The sequence below is a fragment of the Rattus norvegicus genome, chromosome 1 (assembly GCF_036323735.1).
Source record: "Rattus norvegicus strain BN/NHsdMcwi chromosome 1, GRCr8, whole genome shotgun sequence".
Lineage (NCBI taxonomy): Eukaryota > Metazoa > Chordata > Mammalia > Rodentia > Muridae > Rattus > Rattus norvegicus.
Genome location: NC_086019.1, coordinates 137,230,203 through 137,248,027, shown reverse-complemented (window position 1 = coordinate 137,248,027; position 17,825 = coordinate 137,230,203). Strand labels below are relative to the sequence as shown.

At 47.7% G+C, this 17,825-nt stretch overlaps 1 protein-coding gene across 2 annotated transcripts in view; it reads left to right on the top strand.

Moving 5' to 3' along the window:
* Nucleotides 1–231: 231 nt before the first annotated feature.
* St8sia2 (ST8 alpha-N-acetyl-neuraminide alpha-2,8-sialyltransferase 2) overlaps nucleotides 232–17,825 on the top strand; it is a 75,443-nt gene continuing 57,849 nt past the window's right edge. The window contains exon 1 of one of the 2 annotated variants that reach the window (XM_063268334.1): nucleotides 232–538. In XM_063268334.1, the coding sequence (XP_063124404.1) occupies nucleotides 441–538 (98 nt within the window). In that variant the 5' untranslated portion in view covers nucleotides 232–440. The remainder of the gene's footprint in view (nucleotides 539–17,825) is intronic. The other variant, NM_057156.2, reaches the window with a different exon arrangement.

Here is a 17,825-nt window from a genome sequence, read left to right as displayed (position 1 = left end):
AGTTGTCTCGGCTCAGCTCAGTCTCTGCTTTCGATGGCCCGAGCCCAGCCTTCCTAGGCCGGGAGTGGCAAGCTCCCTGAGCCTTCCCCGGGCAGCAAAAGCAAAGGCGGGTGGGTGGCCGCTGGAGTTAGTGGGAGGAGACCAGGCAAGGCGCGGAGCAAAGCTGTCAAACTGCGCCTGGAGCCCAGTGCGGGGCGGGGGAAGGGGAGAGGAGGAGGGAGGGGAGGGGAGGGGCGGGCAGGAGCCGAGAGAGAGCGAGCGGGCTCGCCGCGCCAGAGCAACCCTTGTCTGTTGCTGCTGCTGTCGCCTTGGCCGCCGCCGGCCCGGACTCGCCCGGAGCGCAGGGTGTGTGCCCCGCTGCGCGTGGAGCGCGGAGGCTCCTCCAGCCCCAGCTCCTCGCCCCGGCCCGCGCGCGGGTCCCGGAGGGCACCGACCCCACCATGCAGCTGCAGTTCCGGAGCTGGATGCTGGCCGCGCTCACGCTGCTCGTGGTCTTCCTCATCTTCGCAGACATCTCAGAGATCGAAGAAGAAATCGGGTAAATAGCCGCCCGAAGCCCGAGCCCCGAGCCCCGGCGGGATCTCTTTCTCCCCTGGGCTCCTTACTCCCCATCCGCTTTGTGTGCGCCGCGCCCCCCTGTCGCTCAGCTGGAGGGATAGTGCTGGCGGTTTGGGCTGGGGTGGCAGTGTCAGGGACCCGGGACGCTTTAGGGAGTGGATGATGGGGGCGCGGCTGCCGAGGGGCGTCCCCGGGCGGGGTGCATGGGCAGCTGTAGCCGCGCGGCGTGGGGAAAGCGGACTCGCCCACCCTGCTCCCTGTTCCCTGGTCCCTTTCCTCGGCGTGTGTGCTCTCGGTGTCGCCGGGGTCGAGGGAGGGCGCCGGGGAGTGTCTCGGGCGGGTGGAAGGACGGAGAGTGGAGGCAGGCAGGAGTTTCTTTGTCTCCAGCTCGGCCGCTTTCTCGCCTTGGCAAAGTGGGCAGGGGGCGCGCGGGGGATCTCTGAGCTGGGGGAGGGGAATCCCTTGGCGGGAGCTGAGTGAGGAGGGCTCTGCACCGGCTCCTGGGAAGGGGAATGTGCCCTGCACACACCGGTACGCACCCACGCCGCCCGCCGGCCAACCCAGGATCCCGGCGTGGGGGGGTGGCACCGCTAAAGGTGTGGCGCGCGGGGTTGGAGACCCAGGCTTTCCGCTGGCTTTGAGTGCTCTGCCCACCCTACGACGCCCCAGGCGACCCCAGGTTACTGAGTGCTCACAACCGGCACCAAGACCCTGAGAGGTTGTAGGAAAGTCTCCAACGCCTCCCGGTGGGCTTCGGAGTCCCCAGGAGCGCGCTTTCTCAGCTTGCCCCTGTCTCTTTAGAGGTGGGCGGGACCACAACCTCCAGCTGCTCCTGGTTCCGGACTTCTTGGAATGCGCTCTCTCAACGGAGCCAGGCGCACCATTAGGGTGTCCGGTGGGCTGAGGCTGCCTCCCAAACCTACAGTCTTCTGCACGCGGAGCCTGACCCACGTCCGGAGCCTCCAAACCGTGGTGGACATGTAGGAAGGTAGTAAGGTTCTGAGGTAGCCTTCAGTAAAAGGGTGAGGTACCTGAGAGCACAGGATGGGGATCTGATCCTCTGTGGGATTAGCGAGGAGCCAAGCTCATAAACGTCCTGTGCTGCGTGCGCCCCTCCTTTGTCCAACTTCATTATCCACACGAACAGAGGGATGGGTCCTGCCTTCAGACTCCTCCAACACAGAGAAAGTCCAGAATCCAAGATGTTGAGGCCCTAGGGACCCTAACCCGCAGGCAGGTGCCTCTTCCTGCTCTTTGCATTCTCTTTACCACTGTCCCTTTCTGTAACCCCACAAATTATTCTCTGGACACGACTATGCTCCAAGGGCCCTCTCTGCATCATTCCTCTCATCCTCGGTTTCCCCAAGAACTCCGAAAACTTTCACTAATGCTCAGTTAATACACTCTGTGCCGCCAACTCCTCAGCAGAGACAGAAACAAACTATTTTCCCATAGCTGCTCTCCTGGTGTGTGGTCGGAACAGAAATCACATTCTGAGATAATGGAAGGTGAACCTTCAGCGCTCCCAGGTCTCTGCCTGTCCTAGACCACTGGGTGACTTTGACGGTGGGGGAAAAGGAAGGACCCTCTGATGCCTACTTGTTTTGGGGTGTGTGTGTGTGTGTGTGTGTGTGTGTGTGTGTGTGTGTGTGTGTGTACATATGCTCCCACTTCCGTGAACAGGCATCCCTGCTCGTCAGTTTGCTGAACTTTTTACCGAGTATCTTCTATGTGCCAGGGACTTTTAATTTTTAAAATGCAATGAGAAGATCAGTTACACGTGGTGTCTCCCCTTCCTGCCAAAGGCATGTTGAAGCCTCCACTTTCCACAGTCAAATTCTTCCAGCAGGCAGTCAGAAGTTTCCACAGGAGCATTTACATATAAAGTATATATTGAAAACTCAGGACTTTTGTGCTGTGAGCATATCATGTTTCACTTGGGGATCCCTGAGTCTCCCTCCCTCCCTTACCTGGACTGATCCTAGTACGAAAACTGTCGCCTAGCCCACACAGACATCTTCTATAGCATCCTCTGTAGACTCTTGTCTTTGGGCTGGACTTTAGCTTGGTCAATCATCAACACTGTCTCCTAGTTTGATGGAGTCTCCATGCCACGTGGTTGGTATCAATAGCCCAGTTCTCTTTGCAGTCACCCCGATCTGTTTAATCTGTAGGGAAGGAGGCTCACTGTGTTTTCCTTGTGTAGAGAAGGAAAGAACAATGTGGGACAGACCTAGGAATCGCACTTATCTTTCTGATAAGGAGTGAAGTTTCAACACAGTCATTTATCCTTGGAGCCACCTCAGATGTTTGGTGTGGGTAAGTGACCTGACACAGATTTGGGGGTGTCAAGAGAACTCTGTCTCCTTTATGTTGTGCTTCCTAGGAAGGCATTGGGTCCTACTCAGGACCACAGTGCTTTTGCACCACCCCTTGCTACCTGTGCTGGGGAAGGTAACAAATTATGCACCAGAGAGAATCGTGGCCCTGTCCAAAAAGGTCTGATTCTGGAAGGGGTAGAAAGTGTGATCCTGAGATCTACTGGTCAGGCAAGAAAGACAGACACTTTGGGGATAAGTTTTCTTGGGACTAAGAAATGGACAGTAAGGGGGATGGGATAGGAGGGTTATGGATGGGAAACCAGGAAAGGGGATAACATTTGAAATATAAATAAAAAATATCCAATTTTTTTAAAAAAGAAAAAAGCAAGTAAATCTCTCTCTCTCTCTCTCTCTCTCTCTCACACACACACACACACACACACACACACACACACACACACACACACACACCCTACAGACCCATTCTTCCAAACTTTCAATTCTTTCTTAGAAAATGAGATTTTTAGATTGGTGGCTTCAGTGGTCCTGACCTAACCCAAGCATTAAATGTCCTGTGGCCAGGGGTAAAGCTTCTAAGAGACATCTCTTCTTCTGAGTGATTGTCTCCAGAGTTCCACTCTTGACACTCTTGTCATTCATACAGGACTGTAAGAGAAAAGGAAGTGTAACGAGACAGACTCTCTGCAAGGTGCCCGCCCATCCATGCTCTCTGGGAACCAAGAAGCACATTCAAGTTCTGAGATTCAATGGGGCTTTGGTGAAAGAGACCTATAACCCCACCCCCACCCCCAGCACCTCCCGGGTTTTATGGTCAGTTGGCCCACGTTGTATCAGGCATGTTCAACCTTTAGATACTGTGACATGGAGTTATCATCTACAAAGTTCACAATATGCTCTTTAGTTACCAAAAACAAACAAACAAACAAAAAAACCCAATAGTGTTTTCAATACATTTGCAATTTTACAGTAGACTACATTCATAGCTCTCTTGGTGTGTATGGGGCCTGCAGCTTTGACATACCTGCTAGGTAAACTGAGTTATTCTGGTTCTCTCCTGGGCATTCAGGAGGTACAAATTTCCCCCATCTAGCACAGGTTAGGCACACAACATCCTTAGGCAAGGTGCCTCTCAGAGGTGCCCAGGCCACAAAGGGCTCCTCTTCTAGAAACAGCTCCCTCTTTTATCAGTTGTGCTTGGTTTAATGTAATATCAAATATTTAAGTCATGTTATAGTTGCTTCCGTGCAAGGCAGACTTATACGAGTTGTCATCCAATACCCCAGTCACCAGATGAGCCATTATAACTGTAAGAGAGTTCTGCAACTCTGTTTGAAAGACAAATGAGTAGTTGGGGGTCCTAATGATGCCTCTTGTGGCACTAAGGGGGTTGGTAATGATGGTTAGCATGAACTGTGAGCATTTCGAAGTTCCAAGACATTAACGTATTCTGTCTGTGCAGTACCCCAATGGCCAGCAACCAGTGGCACCAAGAACTACTACTGTTCATTGAGCTCTGTGTTTCTGGCCCATGCTGACTTCCTTGAAGCCTGTGTTCACTGACCCATCACCCTCTCCATCCTCAGTGCTGCCACCCCTAGTTTATCAGTAAGGAAACCAAAGCTCTGAGTTAATTTGCTAGTAATGAAGTACTAGGTCTACATAGGCCAGAGGTCAGGCAGACTGTGGACTAAATCTTCAGGAGGAGATGGCTCTGTCATTCTCTTGCAAATGAGATTCCTATGGCAACTGAATCAGACTTCTCTGATTACGCACAGGTATCCAGAGCAGGGGTGATTGTGAAGATATTTAACAAACGATCCATCTCTGACACTGATATGTTAGAATGCATATCAGACTGGCCAGAATTGATGCCATCTAGCACATTATGCCAGGGTCCTAGCACCCTATTAAATGTCAGGTCACGTCTGGGAAAGTGACAGAGGAGGAGGAGGGGCTAGATCTGCCCATCACTGTGACTGGATCCATGAGTGACTTGCGCCATCCAGGAAAGACAAGGTGAAATACACTTTTGAGAGGAGTCTGAGCGGATGTGGAGAACATGGCCTGGGGCAGTTGCATCCTGTGCTCCGTAACAAGAGTCCGTGTTTACTCAAGGTGGTCCCTTTGTTGGGGGAGGGGTCCGTTTTTTCCCTCCTCCATCCTAGTATAGTTCACCCAAGCATAAACACAATTAAAAGATAAAATAGAAGAGAAAGACGTTCTGGTTTTAACTCCCTCGCTCCTAGTCCTTGATGCCAACTGTTCTATCATCAAATTTAAATTGTAAATGGATATCCGTCTTGGAAACCAATTCAGTGTGCATAGCCTCTTTCCCCTTGTAGTACAGAGTTGCTAGGTTTAAAAAAAACTGTTTGGATTTTTACAAACTGGGAATGTTGAAAATGAAAATTATAAATACTTGTTGAAGAGTGGGATTCTAGAAAAGCACGGACTTCTCAGAGCAGAGAATGGATGTCCATGTCTATGCCTGAGCCATGGCTTCTCCCACAGGTTCAACCTGCTCCATTCGATATTGCTCACGTCTTTCTAGATTATTCCATAGTCGCCCATCTCTTTATCTTTGCACATGCCAATCCTCCTTTCCGGGACTCCTGATATACACTGGCCTTCTTGTTCTTCTTGCCCCCTTCCCAGGCCCCTGTCTCCTCACTACTTGGCCACCACCTCCTTAGCATCACCTTCCCAACCACCCTGCCCACTCTCGATCTTCCTTCGTTGCTCACCCAGGGTGCACCTTGAGTATCCCATCATGCCAGCATCTTATGGAGACAGAGCTCACAGTTACATTTTATTTCTCCTCTGTCACCAGCTCCTTGTGAGAAATATATGATCCAGGAATGCCCAGCCTTTTGACGTTGCAAAATGACATTGCCAACTACAAGTCCACCCTCAAGAACCACTTAATCAAGTTACCGAAACAAATCATTTTTTTAAAGTCACAATGTTTTAAGTTAGTGTACTGGTTTGTAGTGAGCTGCATTCATAGCTATCCTGGGACGCATATAGCCCAGGGCCCCAGGATGGAAATGCCTGGTAGATAATGAAGCCCATAAAGGTTTTTGTTTTGTTCGGGGCTTTTTTTATTGAATGAACAAACTCAGGCTTAGGGATTGGCAATTGGATCCTAGTCTCAAAAGATCCCCACTGTTCAGCTAACAGTTAAGCAACACCTCCACTTGGTGAGAAAGCAAAGGCATTTCTGCCATGTGCAGCATGAAAGGTACAGTCTGGGAAGGACACTGAAAGGGACACCTTTGAGACATGGCCCACATAGGAATACAAGGTCCCACGCATGTATGCTATCGCCAAATGTTCTTTATGGGGCGTTTGAAATCAGCGTTTTATTTTTAAAACACTGTCAAGCCAGAGGCTCGTGATGACCACTCAAGGCTGGGCACGCTGCATGGATCTAGATAAGCTCAGGAGGATCAGATCTCACAGCTGCCTGGAGCAAAACTGAGTTAGACAGACAGATGGCAGGATAGCAGGAACTCCACAGCCCAGTGAGCTGATGGCTGTCTCCTGCTGGTGGGAGGGGGGTGATGGAGACAGGTCCGTCCCTGAAGGTCTGCCAGAGTGACATCCCCAGGGGCTGTTTGCCTGACAGTCTGGGTCTTGCTTGCTATCTCTGTGGTGTAAGTCTCATCCTTAAGTGTTGAGATTAGTCAATCTCCTAGGTGGCAGCTGGGCTGGTTTTAAATTCTCCCCAGTTGCCCACAATTCATCACCCAGCTAGGAGACTGTCCAGTGTCCTGACGGGACCTGTTTGTCCCTGAATTTGCTCAGCTTCAGCTGTCACCTACTTCACAGCAGGGTGGAGAGAATCAAGAACCGCTTCAACCAAGGAGAGGCGTGTCGCGTCTGCATTACACGCGGGCAGCTGTGTTCCTCCTGACACACTTTCGAGCACTTGGGGGAGCTGATTTGTTTCCCTGGAAAAGCCTGCATCACGCCTTGCTTGCTGTGAGTTGTAAATCTGCATTGCAAGAGAGAGGCTCTCGCTCTGTCAAGGGGATTTCCCAGGCGCTTTCTTGCTATTGTCTGAGGAACCCCAGATTCTGCTCTGCTCTTCAGTCCCCCTTCAAGCTTCAGGGGTGCAACCCCTGCTCCTTTAGCTTCTAAATCCACAGCTTGGAGATCCAGACCGTCCCTCTGATCAGTGGTCCTCAAATGCTGATGTGCAGAAAGGACAAAGGATACAAAAGGGAGCAACAAAGAAGAAAGAAAAAGCTACAATGTAGCCAGAACAGTTAGGCAGTTTCCAGTCCCAGATGTCATTGGCTCGGAGGGTCTGTATCTCGAGTCTCTGCTTTCTTTTTCTTTTGGCTACTAAGATGACCATGCTTTTAAAAAACCATTTGTAATTGTCCCAATAATCCTCTTCCTTGGCTAAACAGGTTGAGAACCAATGCCTGTGAAGCCCAAGTTTTGGGTTTTTTTCTTTTTTTTCTTTTTTTTTTTTTTGATTTGTTGGTATTTTTTAAAAAATGTTACCAGCTTTTAAGATCTTATATGCTGGGATCTGGTTCCTAAAGATCCATGGTGGGGACCATACTGGAAGACAATGCCTCCCCCAGGACCCCTGCACACAGTTCTTTTCTCCAAGGGAAAGGCAACAACAGACAATAACACCAAAGTCATTTTATGGGTATTAGATCTCACAAGCAATATAGGGTTGATGTGATTGTTACCCCTATTGTACAGATGAGGAAACTGAGGCACAAAGCTATCAAATAATTCATTGAGAGTCACATAGCTAGTGAAGTGAAATTAGAACCCTGGCTCCAGATGACAGGAACTATCCAAAAGTGACACATGGAGCAGCCTCCAGTAAGGAAATAGAAATGCTCTAATCTCCAAGGAAGAAGTCCCCGAAACACCAAGGGCTGTGACAGAGGACTGTACATACTCAGCAAGGCTGGGGGAGGCCTTCAGGGACAGTGTGCGGGAGCCCAAGATATAGTAGGCCATGAGAGCAGGAATGGTCCATACAGAATGGAGGGCCAGCTTTAGAATGCCACTGCCTTTGCCTCCCCTCCAACAACCTTCTGCCCAGAGCTCCTCTCATCAGAATGGCTCTGGAAAATGGTGTTAGTTAGGGGTAGAGGAGAATGAGTCACTGAGAGAAGAAGAAACAATACACATGATTAAGGCCTAGAGGAGTTTTCTTCTGATGAGGAACAGAAGGGCTGTGTTGTCAACTGCCTGCCCCAGGCCAATGAAACCTGGTAAGGAAAGATTCCTGTCTGGGAGAGGATGGGCTTCAGCAGGGAGATGCCTCATCCCAGGAAGTCTCACTTTTCAGGGCCTGACATCTTCTCTAAGAGCTCACACCAAACCTCAATAGGTATTGCAACTCTGGTCTCTGCCCAACTGCAGATAAGCAATAAAGGCTTAGAGTGATCCCAGGACACAACAAGTAAGAGGACCCGTGTTTACCTGGCCCCGGCCCCGGCCCTGCCCCACTGCACTCTGTTAACTTTTGGTACTTTTTTTATACCCTCTACTCTAGCACTCGACACTCCATTCCACCTTCTATGCCATGCTGCGGGTTGGTAAAAGGATACTGGAAACTTCTGAGTCTGTAGGAGGGCCTCACTGACCATCTGTAGTCTCCTAGCACTGAGGTGACATCGCTGAGGGCTGGCATTTCAGGAGAAGCAGAAGAAAGGGCAGACACACCAGGACTCTGCCCAGTAAGACCTGAGCACTTGCTGTAAAGTTTCCTTATCTCTAGTTTCTAGGCTAAGACTGTTGGCCTCATTCAGGGGAGCGATACCTAGGGTAACTCGTACCTTCTTTCACAATGTGTGCCAAGACAGTCTAAATATAGAGGCAAAGGCATATTGTGTCTGGAGAGAGTGAGCTTGATGGGGCAGGTGACTTCAGCTTGATGTTTCCATAGGTCACAAAGGGCCTCTAACTACATTCCTAGAACTTGACTTCAAGTGAACTATGCAAGATATCCAGACTAACGTCCTAGTCAAAATGTTTATCTATGAGAATCAAAAAGTAAGGTGGGAGGAACTCCAGTCTGTGTCTGGACATGCTTACAAAAGGCCTCCCGAAAAGATTCTGGATGCATGTGGAAACAGCCACAGTTTACAGTGCTTTCCATAGCCTACCATTCTGTGGCTCTAGCCCCACAGAGTGAAGACTTAGGGCTTCATACACATCTCTTCCAGATGCCACTCAGAGCCTTACTTCTGCAATGTCTTACTGGAGCAGGACTCACTGTCCATGATGCAGGACATCAGCCTGTATCAGTAAAGAGCTAGCACCGGGCAGTGGGGATACTTGGCTGTGGTGAAACACTTATTACCTGTGTGTCCTCAAACAAAAGTCCCCACTTTTTTGAAACCTGGTTTCCTAAGACACAGTATTCTCCCGATTATGCAAGCTGCAAATGACAAAATATGAAAACTGTGGCCACTATAGAAAGCGATAGGGCAGTCCCTCCCAAAACCCTAATAAAGATTCCATGCTATCTAATCTAACAGTCTCATTTATGGAGGGGCTAGAAAAATGGCTCAGTTTTTGAGAGCACTGGCTGTTCTTCCAGAAGACCCAGGTTCAAGTCCCAGCACCCACATGGCAGCTCACAGCCATCTTCAAGTCCAATTCTGGAGAATACGACTCCCTCTTTTGGCCTCTATAGGTAAACACAGATGTGGTACGCAGACATCTATGCAAGCAAAACATGCATACAAATAAAGAAAAATAAGTAAAATCCCTGAAAAGTTTATAAAATTGAAAGCAGAGACTGAAATAGTAATGCCACTGTTCATAGACCCACCATGCACAATGGCAAACGGTAGGAGCAGCCCATATCCACTGACGGACGAATGATGACATATTATGTAATGAAATGCTATTCAGCCTCAACAATGAAGAAACTTCTGACACATGCGCTGTCCAACATAGGTGAACTTTGATGCCATTAAACTAAGCGAAGTAATGTGGTCAGAAAAAGGCAGCCACTGCTCGATTCCTCAAACCAGCCAGATTCCCAGGAGAATGGTGGTGGCCACCGTCAATGGGAAGAGAATAAAGAGTTACTATTTAATTAGTATAAGTTTCCCCTTTTGCAAGATGAAAGGGGTTCCATAGAGGGATAGTGGTGAAGATTGCATAGCAATCAGAAATGTACTTAACGCCACTAAATAGAACAGTTAAACGAGTGTAAAACGGTAGATGTTGCATGTGTTGTACTTCAACTTTTGAAAAAACCCACACACACACACACACACACACACATATGGGAGAATGCTTGGTGGGTGCTGGGGCACGCTGGTTTATTTTAAGAGCATGGTGCGGTTTTAACAAAGCGACGTCAATGAGAGGGTTATTTCATTTAGGAAATGATAAGGAGCCAAGAAGCACGGGAGAGAGGCAATAATGGGAGGGGGAGTGGCAGAGACACAGAATTAGAAAATGCACTTCACTGCTGTGACAGTGCGTTTGGACAGACTTGCTGGATGTGGCCCAAGTCCTTAACTCCTGGATTTAGGACTACGGGATGTACAAGCTCATACTTTTCTGTGTGACCATTGATGCAAATCCTTGCTGGCCTACCCACCTGTCTAAATTCAGTGGAGAAGTCCCTAGGTTCCCATAAACACTCAAGGAGGAAAAAGAAGGCTCCTCAGAGCCCGCCCAACCACCATCCTGTGTGGCTCGCTGCTCTCCCTTTCTCTTCTACAGTGGGGTAGTCTTGAAACTGCCTTTTCTTCCCCTCAAGAGTGAACTTGACAAGAGCCTCAAACCTCTGTTCTTCTGATTTGGCAATGGAAAGACTAAGAAAATTGGGGTCTCACAGTCCCTTACCTGTCAGGCTCACACTACGCATACCTACAAGAAAATGGGAATATGAGTTAATATGGCTTCTGGAAGGTATGAGGTCTATGAAGTCATTCTCAGACTTGAAAGAGCATCAGAATTGCTTCAAAGGCTTGTCCAAAGCAGATAGCTGAGCCCCACCCCAGAGATCCTAAGGACTGGGAATTTGCATCTTGGACAAGTTCCAGGATATCCTATCACTGCCGGGGCCTTTGAGGGTCAGGAATTAGACACTGGTCTGTGGCCTTTTCATTCAACGTATGGTCCTTAAACCAGCAACTCTGGGTGTCGTCTGGAGGTCTGGCAGACATGCTGAACCTCAAGCCACCTAAGGCTGTGTCTGCCTTGTAATAAGGCTCAAACAATGTGCATACCGGTGGGAGCATAGCCACACCCCATGATAGGATGTTTTGCTCAATCTTAAACTGCGTATGCCAGAGTGGCTCCCTAAGATTATAATGGAGCTGAAACATAATATGCCTTTCCTATGTTTGGGTAAAAAAAATGCATACCATTTTGTGGCCGGTAGTAAGTACACTGTACAGGAACATGGTATTTGGTCCTCGGAGCAATAGGCCATTTAGCACACAGTCAGCTGATGGAAGGCTGCACCATCCATGTTTGAAGAACTCTTGGTAGCATTCACACAACAGTGCTTAAGGATGCTTTTCGCAGGTATGTCTCTGTCAGTAAAGGATACATGAGTGCAACCGCTTTCTTTCTCAGCCTTCTGTAGTGACCCTGGCCCTACTCACCAGGGAGAGTTTGCCTATGTATCTCCACTGTCCGTCAAGGAATTGTCCTAGAGTGAATGTTTTAAAAAATGTTAATGAATGTTAAAATGTTAATGCAAAACGTTAATTAAAGTGAATGTTAAAAAAGAGTAACTCATTACAGACGCAAGTGGGAATGCCCTTGTGTATTATGAGGAGCTCTTTATGTTGTCCACACATTTATTATAAAGACACTGCAAGACATACTGGAGAGACGGCTCAGTAGGACAACTGCTTATCACACAGGCTTGAGGACCTGAGTTTGAATCCCTAGGACCCAGGTAAAACCAAGGGCAGTGCACACATCTCTAATCCCAGTGCTACTACAGCGGGATGGGTGGCAGAGATAAGAGACTTTCCAGAAACTCGTAGGCTATGGGTATGCATTGGCAAACAACAAAAAGACCAGTTCAAATAAGGTTGGTGGTGAAGGCAGGCAGGAGAGGTTATCTTCTGACCTCCATGAGTGTGCTATAGTGACCACACACACACACACACACACACACACACACACACACACACCCTGCAAGAGCAATTTGATGGACAGGTAACTAAAACCTAAGAACAATAATTGCCTTATAAAGTCATAAAAGGGACCTGAAATTTTTCAGAGTCTAGCTGGCCATGTTCCTGGGCCATGAGATAAAACCACAAGGAATCGTCACCAAAGGTCATCAAAGGATGACCTGACTTAGGAATCTTTAGAGACCCCACTGTGTCCAGACACAGCCTTGACTGTTGGCCTTCAGTACCAGATGAAAATTTCTGGAGAAGCAAAGCACACCTCCGCCTTACTGAAGCCCTTGCGAGCTGGTTGGCTGCGATCATTCACATAGCAAATGGCCTTGCTTCACAGTTGGCACATGCAGTAATAGTCCCTCCAGAGGTCTGGGGTTTCCTCAGCAGATTTGGTGGCCTGCCCAGCCTGTAGTCTGGAATGGAGAGGGGTGGGCTCTAGGGATGATGGATGTTAAGTATAGGGGAAGCCTTTTAAAACCCATCTGCTCTTCCCGATAAAGCAAGCCCCTGAGCAGGACAGCGGCCAACAATTTAATTGTATTTATTCTTGCTATTACCTTCTATTTAGGGCAGGGGATATTGCTATTCTATTTATGGCAGCAATATAAAGATGTCTTTTGTGATAAATTCGTTTAAGTTTTTAAGTGAGTCAATTTAAAGACAAGTGTTAAGTCAATAAAGTTGAGTTAGCAAAATACACGAGAGGAGACCCAGAAAGCTTGAGGTTTACATATGACATGCTAATCTGATTTCCTCCCCCATGGCATTATCTACCCCGAAGGTAGCAAAGCCAGAACAACTCCTTGAGGAACTTCTATACAAAGTGAGTTCATATCCCAGAAAGATCCCTTGTTATAGAAATGACTCCTTAAATGGGACTTGAAAAGTTGCCTAGTACCCAATGGTAATCATGCAGGTGATTTAAAGGGTGGGGTGTGTGTGTGTGTGTGTGTGTGTGTGTGTCTGTGTGTGTGTCTGTGTGTGTGTGTCTGTGTGTGTGTGTGTTGTCCATCACAACAAGAGGAAGGTTAAGATGAGTTAGGTTCAAGAGGATCTCCCTCTCTGCAACACTACCAGACCAACCAAGCTCACATTCTTCTGGAACGTTCTGCCTCCCTTGAGTACCACTTCATACTTATCATGTGGTATCTTTTATGACTGCTGAACATAAGATCACCAAGAGATAGATCTGTGCTATGTTGGCCATCCGACTCCTCATCCAGTGCCTGTTACAGAGTATGTTGTTTGAGAAATCAAGTAAAGAATGGGGAAGGGAAAGAAAGAAGAGAGAGGGCGCTCATTCCATGAGAGAGGCCCAGAAAGCCTCTGTCAATAACATTCTGGGATCCCTTAATACCTCTTTCTGTATTTCCTCCTCTGCCACCGAAGAGGAAATCTGCAAGGTATTGTATGGAGTCTGCCATCATCTGATATGAAACCCACTGTTACTCTTTGAACATGAGATGCCCCCGACAAACTCATGTGTTAATTACATGGTCCTCAGCTCGTGGCTGTATTTGGGAAGGTACCAGAAACCATAGGTGGTAAAATCAACCTGGAGAAAATAGGGCACTAGAAGGATACCATTGACCTCGCCCACTCTCTGCATCCTGTCCACCCTGAAGAGAAGAAGCTCTTCTATATGCTCCCATGGCCATGATGGTCTGACAGCTGGCCAAAGCTATGGACTGAACCATCTGAGAGTGTGAGCAAAAGAAATCTTTTCTTCTTCGTTTCCGTTAGGTACATATGTTGAATTGTATCTCGTTATCATATCAAATCCACCCAATTCCATGAAGGAAAAGCAGCCTAGGGTTTAAGTTAGTATTCCTAACTGGCTGCTTCATGGTTCCACACAGACATCATAGACAGAAACCAGAAGATTGGAGGGATGTGGCTAGAATAGAGAATCAGGCGGGCAGGCTCCTGGCAGGCTGAGATCCAGCTGATAACAAGGAGATTGACAGAGGTCCACAACCCCCTCAATTTTGAAGCACAGAAGAGGGTTTTTAAAATCAATGCTGGCCAGGCTGGCTTAATGGTATCTAATCTTACCTTTTGATACACAGATATTTGGGAGTTGAGATCCACGGAGATAAAATAAAGCATGTTGGGTTTTAGATTTTTTTCAGACTTCATCAAAGTCTCATTGTACGGTGTTGTTTTTATTTTCTTAGAAGCAGGCAGAGATTAGCCTCGCTCCGTCTGCATGAGGGGTGGTCTATTTTTATTCTCGTTCTTTTTTATTCTTTCGTCTCCCACTAGATCATTTTCCACCAGGGAAAGAATCCATTTCAGGGCTAGCTCATCTCTGTGTACCCAGCACATGGCTCTGTAAATGTTCAGTGACTATTTCTCAAAAGCAGGTTCTCAGAGAAACCAGTGAAGAATGTGCCACAAGCCTGTCTTCTGAGGAGAAAAAAAAATCTATTTCTGATCAGGTGTGCACACAGCAGCCTAACGGGGCACCCATGTCATTCCTGTAGGGGAAGCATCAGGTCAACTCCTGGTACCTGATTCTGTAACAGTTCCATAAGTTTTATGGTGTCATCACGTCGCCGGCTGTGTCTGTGCTGTGCACATGACCCATTGCACCAGGTCCTTACAGATTCTGTGCTAGATGCAAACGGCACGCAGAGATGCACACAGCCCAGATGAGAGGCTCAAGGAAATTGTGGTCCAGTTGAGCAGAGTTCTTGTGTAACATTTGGACAAATGTCTGGATGAGAGCCTTTAGAGATCTGGTCTCTGGCTGTAGATGTGCAGCCTATCGGAGTGGCAGGTCCTTGTTTCTCACGGTCTCAGTTCCTCTATCTGTAAACCATAGATAGATAAAGCCATGGGTCTTGCCTTCTTCTGGATTCTCACAGTTGGGTGACACAACAGAGACTTTCCCTGGGAAAGGGTTTAGACTCCCTGGAGGTAGACAAGCCCTTTGTTGTGCTCCAACATGTCTTCTAGAAGGCACAGTAACCAATTCTAATCTATTTTCACCTCCTATCTACTCCACATGAGAACCTAGAGGGCAGAAGGGTTGGAGCTCAGAAGAGAAAGGAAATCCAACTGGCTAAGTGGCTGCACCATGCCGTAGTAACTCTTGCAGGTCAGGGAAAGGTCCTCAAAGCCATGCAATCACTTTGTATCCTCTATGCCAATCAGTACCAAAGGAGAAAACATTACATTACAGTCTGAGCAGCGTTCTTGATAATAATGGCCAACATACCACATTTCAGCAGAGTCCATGACGGTACATAGCTAGATGCAGAAAAGTTCTCACTATGCACGGCTAAATTTGGAAATTTGGGAAGTCTCCTTCCTTTAGCTTTCAGGAAAACTCATTACCGCCAACAAAGGGCCCATGCCTGTGGTCTGCCATCACCCTAGTTGTAACCACTGACCTTGGTGATGAATGCTCTGTTAAAACAAATAAAATTTTAATAGACAATTTGGTTTGGGGGAGGAGCAGTGTCTGGCTTAAGTCGGGAAGTCAGAGCCCTGTGTGGCAAATCTTAGGTACTCTGTGACCCCTTAAAATGGCAGACACAGGATCCATACCTTTCAAATGATTCTCAAAGAAACAGGAACCACCCTAGACCCCTGAAGTGCTTTCTTTGAACAAAGAATGTGCCAGCAAAGTGCCTTTTCCTAGAGGTGGGGAGAGCACAGGAGTTGAGAGGACCACCCACATTACCAATCAGAACCGAAACATGTAGGGTCTACTCTGGGTTAGTATCCCTTGCATTAACAGGAAGTGTTAGGGAGTGATTTCAAAAAAGGAATTGACAGCACTCCAGTTTTCCCAGGGACTGAGCAGTAATGCCGAGAGGAGTCATTGAGCGTGGGGCAGCCTCGGCATGAAGAAAGGTAGCTGTTCTGTACAGCCCTTGGATGGGATTGGTTTCACACCTGATCATTTTAAACAGAGGCATTCATCTGTGTGGTAACAAGAACAAAGTGTAATGACACCAGTGAAACAGCCAGAAAAACAAAACAGAAATCAGCTCGCCCATTATTAGCAAAGAGGGACATACGAGGTCACCCCTCATTATTATTATAGGTGTAGCGACTCTAAGATGTGAAGGACTTGTCCACAGTCCCCTACCGTGGACTTGGGACTGACTGGTATGCAGTTTGGAGAGCAGTCAGGGCTGAGACAAAAGTAATTTTTCATGAGGTCTGATGAAAGCCACTGGTGTAGATGAACCTCTGTGGTACTCAAGGTTCCTGGATAAGCCTTGGTCTTTGGCCTTACTTGGAGAGCCAGAGCAGAATTCAGGTAGCAGAGGCCACAGGGAAAGGTAGCCAGTGAGGTGAGGAAAGAGAGCAGGGAGACGTCTTGCTGGCATGTGTTCCCTTTAAAGATGAGGGTGCTCAGGGTCCCCATCATGGACTTGGCCATTATCAGGACTGGCAACTTTGAGAGACCACTCTGCATCGAATGGTGGAATGGAATGAGATTCTAATGACAAGAGACTGGTTTTGTCAGAGGTTTGAGAAGGAAGGAGAAAGCAGGAGCTAGAAAGACAGGGAGTCTACAAATAAAAGAATGGCTTGCCAAAGGAACCAGACTGAGAAGCTGGCTCTGTGAGTCAAGCCCTTGCCAGCCAGGTGTAAGCATCTGGGCTCTGAGTTCAAGTCCTCAGAACTCATATGTCCTACTCAGATTTGTCAGCTTGACACAGCCTAGGATCATCCAAGTGGCAAGTCTTGATCTGAGAGGAAAGCCTTATTCAAGAAATTGCTTTTAGATCAGACTGGCCTGTGGGCATGTCTGGGTTGGGGGAGTGTGTCTTGCTTGTTAATACAGGAGGGCCAGGACCACTCACACCTTTTCTTGAGCAGGTGATCCTGAGCTCTGTGTGTGTGTGTGTGTGTGTGTGTGTGTGTGTGTGTGTGTGTGTGTACACATAGGATCCATATGTTTTAAATGATTACACACACACACACTCTAACTAAGCATGAGTCTGTTTGAGTCATAATGTGAACTGGCAAGCAGAGTTCCTCCAGGGTGTCTGCTTCAACTTCCTGCTTGAATTCCTGCTCTGACTTCCCTCAGGGATAGACTGTGTCCCGGAAGTTTCCTCTTCTATGTTGCCTTTGGTCCTGGTGCTTGTCACAGCAACAGAACGAAACTAGGACATCACGTAATGCTCGGCAGTGGGAGGCTGCAACCCAGCACTCATACTGTAAGATAGGAGGCCAGAAAACACTGGGAACTTGGAAGGCAGTAAGTGTGCTGGAGGCAGTGGTGAGTAGCAGACATCCCTGAGTCAAGGTTGAAGTTGAGAACTAACACCCTGCTCGTCCTCCAACCTGCACACACATACACTCACACACTCAGTCACACAGGTTCACTCACACACAGATACACATATACGTATATACATATATACTCACAGATATACATGCACACACTCACACACAGACACATACACTCACACACACACACTCACACACACACATTCACACACAGATACACACATATACACAAATACACACACACATATATATGTATATATATATATATCCACACACACATACTCACTTTCATACACACACACGTAGACACACACTTACACAGATACATTGTTTTCAAATTTTAAAAATAAAGTCATGAGGGAAGAGAAAGAAAGCAAGAGAGGCTCTGTGATAGGGCCACAGCCTTGAAACAAAATGGAACTAAACATCATGGGGAGAGAAGGGAGAAGAGAGAGAGGATGAAGACGAAATGACCGTTTACTGGGCTAAGGAAGGCACAGAAACACCATGTGGT